The sequence below is a fragment of the Gopherus flavomarginatus genome, chromosome 5, assembly GCF_025201925.1.
Source record: "Gopherus flavomarginatus isolate rGopFla2 chromosome 5, rGopFla2.mat.asm, whole genome shotgun sequence".
Lineage (NCBI taxonomy): Eukaryota > Metazoa > Chordata > Testudines > Testudinidae > Gopherus > Gopherus flavomarginatus.
Window position 1 is genome coordinate 97930217 of NC_066621.1, and position 6000 is coordinate 97936216.

The 6000-nt window shown below is 48.1% G+C and overlaps 1 protein-coding gene across 3 annotated transcripts in view; it reads right to left on the reverse strand.

The window, feature by feature from the left end:
* Positions 1 to 5702, reverse strand: part of ITPKA (inositol-trisphosphate 3-kinase A) — a 54565-nt gene extending 48863 nt beyond the window's left edge. For 2 of the 3 annotated variants that reach the window (XR_007774631.1, XM_050954843.1), the window contains exon 1: positions 5036 to 5700. Coding sequence is in view for 2 of the 3 variants with exons in the window: in XM_050954843.1 (XP_050810800.1) it covers positions 5036 to 5530 (495 nt within the window). In the remaining variant the exon portion in view is untranslated. Of the gene's footprint in view, positions 1 to 5035 lie in introns of all 3 variants that reach the window. The other variant, XM_050954844.1, reaches the window with a different exon arrangement.
* Between the last annotated feature and the right edge of the window lie 298 nt (positions 5703 to 6000).

The window sequence follows — 6000 nt, forward strand, 5'->3', positions numbered from 1 at the left end:
TTGTCTATTTTAAAGTTTTATTAAGGATGAAAAAGGAAGAGAGAGAGAAAGGACCAGCCAAAACAGATATGCTATAGGTTAAATACCCTGCTACTCCAAAAAAAAAAAATTTCTGGGCTACTATCACTGCAGGCAAGAATCTAATGCTTCTTTCTGGCTGTCAGCTGTTCTCATGGTTACAGTGACTGGAATATGTGGTTTGTGTATTTGGCACATTTCTACCTAGTAAATCACATTCCTCTAACATAGTACTGCAGCCGTTATATCACATCTCTTACTTGCTGAGCAACACTTTAAAGGGACACTGTCCAATATGAAGATCCTAACCTGATCTGTTTATTTTTCCTTATCTCTGTTTGAAAGCAGTTTTTAGAAATGCTAGTGACTCATGACTGAGAGTGGCTTGACTGGTCTCTCAGTGGAAATTACCATTGTACATATACTTCCCCAACAGGGATCTCCTATCTCATGAAGCAAAGTAGGAAAGGAAAACTGTAGTCGCCATCTGAATGCATGGGAAAGCAGAGACTTTTATAGCTGTCATAGGATAAGATCCAGCATGTATTTTGACAGTTAGTTATTTTAAAACCTATTGCTTAATTAACCACAAAATATAGCTGTCATGTAGCTGTGCAGTTCCATGTATGGCATTTTATGCAAATATAATAAATTGTACACAGCTACAAAGTCTGGCTAACAGGGCAGCAGTAGAATAAGGTTCCCACACATGCTACCCTAATCCTGACAGAGAACCTTCCCCTAGGGATCACAGGGATAATTCTGTCTCCATAGCCCACGCAGTTCTTGGCCTCTCTTTGGAGTTTGTCAATTAATACAAAGTGAGGTGGTGAGTTTGGGAGGTGGGCAGGAGTGGCGCCAGGGTTTTTGACACCCTAGGCGGGGGTCCTTCCGCGCTCCTGGTTGTTGGCAGCAATTCTGCAGCGGGGCGAGGGGGGTGTCCTTCTGCGCTCTCGGTCTTCGGGGCACTTCGGCGGCGAGTCCCAGAGCAAGTGAAGGACCCGCCTCAGAATTGCCACCTCCCCAAATCCTGGTGCCCTAGGCGACCTAGATGGAAGCGCCGGCCCTGGAGGTGGGAGTTGAAACTCAGATCAATGAAGTTCCACTTATGGTGGGGCCAGTAAACCTCCATTAGAAGGGAACAACTTTTAATCCCTAACTGACAGCCTACAGGCATAAAAGCCTCTAAAGCTCATTAGAGGTGCCCTGAGGCACCCAGTCCCTGGCTAAGTGCCATTACACCTTCAAGGGTGAAGCTTGTTTTCTGGAAAGGTAAGTTCAATAAATCAAGTTCTGACCTTTCTGGTGCTTACAGAGATAGTCTTCCCTCTGCACACACAAGCAAGATCTCCTCCAGGCACTGCTCTCAATGTGCCCTACCCTGCTCTTAAAAGGGCAGCTCATATTAACCAAAATACCAATACTAAATACAACAAAAAATAAATATTAACATCCAAAAACTCACCTCTAACTAACTATAAGGCCTGGCAAAATAAAGTCATTTCACTTATCTCAAGGCCCTCCCACTAACTTACATGTATTTCACCCCATGAATCACAAGCCAGCCTTGAACCCACAACCTTGAGATACACAACACAGAATCCTGCTGTTAGGGGAAGGGGGGAATCATTTTTCTATATAAAGAACAGGCCATAAAAAGGACACAACCCACACTTTGCACATATTTTCTATTTACTTACTGGTTCACAACTATTTGTGAACTAGCATTGGAGTGTTGGCTATCAGGATTCCTGGCCCTGGGAGTTAAGTGTGGTCTAGTGATTAAAGAGACTAATAGGGTCATTCTGCCAGGAGCAACCTGGGATCAAAAAGCATGCACTTTAACCATCTGAGCTAAAGGACAACAATGCACACTAAATTCATGTAGGCTGTAGCAGACTCAAACCGTTATATGTGGTCCAGCCCCACTGGGTACATCTACACTGTAGCGGTGAGATGTAATTCCCAGTGCAGGAAGATGTACATGCACTAGTTCTGTTCCAGCTAGTATACTAAAAATAGCAGTGTAGTGAGCAGCATGGGTTAGCTGCCCAAATACGTACCGATTATTTCCAACTGGATTGTACTCAGGCTGATGGCCTGAGTCGCCACCTGTGCCACAATGCTACTTTTTGCAAACTAGCATGTGTACGCTTCCCGAACTGGGAATTACACCTCTCAGCTGCAGTGCAGACATAGCCACTGTTTTAGGATCAGTTAGACAGACACAGAATTTGGCCCACTTTACCTGAAAGGCAGTGTGGAAAAGCTGATAAGCCTTGGGTCTGTCAAAATAAAGTCCAGGATTCTATTTTTAGCTTTGCCTACAAAGAGTTGTCCAGGCTCACACTTATCTGTAAAATGGGTTGTCTCCCCTACTGTAGGAGTAATGAGGCATCGGTTACTGAGGAGTGCAAAGAAGTACTAAACCCAATCATAAGAAGAGCTTGGATTAGAATGAATGGGCTCTCAGGTAAATAGCTCAATACCCCTTTCCCTAAGATACAGGCTCTTGCGTGTGGGTAGGGTCTCCCTCATAAAAAATGTGAGACTTTTGACCTGTTCTGCAGGAATGCATGACACTTGGTAGGTCTGCAAAAACATTTTAAAGAAACAGAACTTATCTTAATACTTGAAAAGTCCCGGATTTCCCATGCACTCGAATGAATGCTGTTTCTCTCCATCCTACCATAGCTCAAAACATTTAAGATGGCTGCTTTCTATTTATTTAAACACTTTTTTCCCCGCCATTAGTTAGTATTATTACATTTATTTGTAATTCGATGTAATGCCTTCTCTGAACTCTGTCTAGATTTAAATAGTGCTAACAAACTTAAAAGCATTTTAAATGGGTAACAGTTTACATCCAAAACATACACTTATGTTTTAAAATGTAAGTATATGGGGTAGTAAACTGTTCTGACTAATGATTTAGGGCCTGATACTGCACACACTGAAGTCAATGAGAGGTTTACCAAAGACCTCAGTGGTGCCGGACCTGGACCAAATTGCATCCAACAGGACACTTGGCTTGGAGGATAGTTTTGCTTCAGATTATTCTCAGGAGACAAGTTAGCCTGGGGCCAGCATGGATGGCATCAGGTTCTCTGTATTGATAAAGTGCTATTAACCACGCATCCAGCCCACAGCTCTCAATGATGGGCGTTCCAAGCTAACAGTGTTCCATCATCATACCTACTCACCGCCTGCAATAGCAGACAGGAATGAACTAGATGATCTAAAATTCCATCCCCACCCTGTCTTTAATTTCTATTATTCTGTAATTCAAAGCCAAATGTCATGGGCTATGGTAATTATAAAAACAACATTAAAACCATGTTCCTGTAATAATAATAGTTTGTCCTTCTACAGGGGATTCCATCTGAGGATCATAACTTTATCAATATTAATTAAGCCTTGCAAAACCCTTTACAGGATATTATCCTACATAATTGGGAAACCAAGGCACAGAAAAGTCAATTTTCCCCAAGGTGACAAAGCACATCTATGAGAATAGAACCAAGGTTGCATAATTCTTTGGCCTGTACTTTAGCCACTCAAACATACTTCCTCTAATTTAATAATCCTAAAACTCTCAGGAAAATAACCCAGCTGGAAGAATTACCTACAACACTGGGTCGCTTATTTTTTATCTTGTTTCACAATATACACTGTTTTTCCTGATTCAATTCACTGTCAGTGGCCTTGTAGTCATGAACAACCCTATAATTATAAAACATTGGGTAGTCTCAAGAATGGTGGATGGGGGAATTTGCTAAGGAAAACATTTCAGTTTCAAAGAGCCCAGAGAGTTGTTATAAACACAAAGTAAAATATGTATTACCACGGTGAAAAACAAGCCAATTGCATGTCTTCAAAACTGCCCTTTATATGTAAGAGCAGCTGGCAAATTACATAAGGGATTTACTGGGAAGAATGTATTACTGCCAAAATGGATAAAAGCATGCATGCTAATAATTCCAAGCTCCTCCCAATTTTCTGTCAAGATCACAGCACGAAGTAGCTCAAAAATTGACAACCAGAGACTCCCGGAGTGGGAGAGGTCGAAATACCTGCTTGTAAATGCCTGGAAAAAATGTTATTTTTAAAATCCCACAAGAGAGACTGAAAAATGACTGATCAAAAAATGCCAAAACAATTTTTAAAAAATCGTAATAGGTCAATGGCAATTTCATAGCAAGAGAAACAGTAGCAGCACTTGGCTGGGTTTCAAGAGCCTCAGGTCCCCAGCAATGTAACAGAGAATCATGTAGAATTATCACTGATCAGCATGGTGGATTTTTCAGTTTATGTGATTGGGTAAGGGGAAATAGTTTCCTTTTAGTTAGGTCACTGAAACCTTGCTTAAAAACACCAGACTGGTGAGCGCTCAATGACACCATGCACATTCCGAGACCATGGGACTGGAAGAATAGCTTGAATTGTGTATTTCTCCACAGCCACAGGCATGCTATGCTGTTTGCGGTACAGCAATACAGGAACACGAGTAACTGAGGGGGAGTAACTTGAGCTGACCAGTGACTGGATGTTGTTGGAGGACTGTTATCAAGTTGGTGTTTACCACGGAGTACAGTGGAGCTGAGAGCCTGATATCGTAGGCACCTAAGCAACAAAGAGCCCTTCGGCTTAGATTAGGGCAGACTTGTTTTCATTTTAACAGACTTCATTTTAAACTAACCCAGTGCCGATGAAACGTGCCAGATGGACAGTCCGGTGGAGACCCAGCCCCAGAAGTACAGCAGGGGCAGTGGAGGCCTCCCCTAAGCTAGCCCACAACACGGTCGTCCATCACCATGGTATCTGACCCCTGCTGTTATATCCCCAGCCCAGGCTCACAGCACTCGCTGTCCAGCACTGCCAGGAGGCGCCGCTTTTAGATCGGCATATGGACCTGCGGGCACGTGGGTGCTTCTCCCAAACGCCCGGCCGTGGGAAGCAGCGGCCCGCCCAGGATGGGCCGCTCGGCTAGTCTGCCGCTGGGTGGGGGGGGGCCTACCTGGTTGGTGTCCTCCCCGTGCTCCAGGTGCACGATGCCCTGGCTCCTACCCTCCGTGTCGCTCAGCAGGTCGTCCTCGGAGTCCTCCAAGACGGACGAGGAGCCGGTGGAGGACAGCGAGGAGTTGGAGAGCCGGCGGGACTGCAGCAGGTGCAGCGAGCTGCCCGTCCCCAGCCAGCCGCTCTCGGGGTCCGGCGGGAGCCCTTTGGGGCTGCCCTGCGCCTCCTCGCTCTCCTCGGGGGTGACCGTCAGCTGCGGGATGACAGGCGGCAGCAGCCCGTTTGGGGGGCGGCAGCTCCTCTTGGCCGGGTCCGGCAGCTCCCTTGCGGCAGCGGCGCAGTGAGCCTCGAAGAACGAGCGCAGCTCCCCGACGCTCAGCCGCTTTCCCCTGCCCAGCTCCGGGCTGCTCTGCCGGCCCCAGCTAGAGTCCATGGTGGGGCCGGTGCGGGGCGCTTCCTGGGCACCGCTGCGGAGCCGGGGGCTGTGCGTGTGCATGGGGGGAGCGCCCGGCCGCCGCTGCACCCGAGCAAACTTCCTGCTGGCTGCGTCTGCCGCGCGGAGCCGGGGGCCGAGGAGCGCCCAGAGTCATGTCCCAGCTCGCCCGCAGGGAGGCTCCGAGCCGGGGCCGCCTATCCTGCCGCAGCCAGGTCCATCTGGGCTGGCTCAGCCCGCCCGCCGCAGCAGCTGAGCGTAACCGCCGGAGGGAGGAGTCAGGCCCACGCCCGCTCCTGGCTGCGGCTTGGCCCCTTCGTCTCTTTTGCTTTCAGTTTCCACGGCGCCACCCAGAGACGCCTCAGGAGAAAGCTGCGGGGCAGCCAGGCCCACGCCGGGGTCACAGCCCGGCTCCGGGACCGAGGCCCGCCGCTCGGCTTCCTCCGGGGCAGGGCGCAGAGTGCAGCCTGGCGGGCGCTGTTCACGTGGTGGCGCGCAGGGCTCCAGCCTCCATCTTCCGCGCTCCCCTGTCC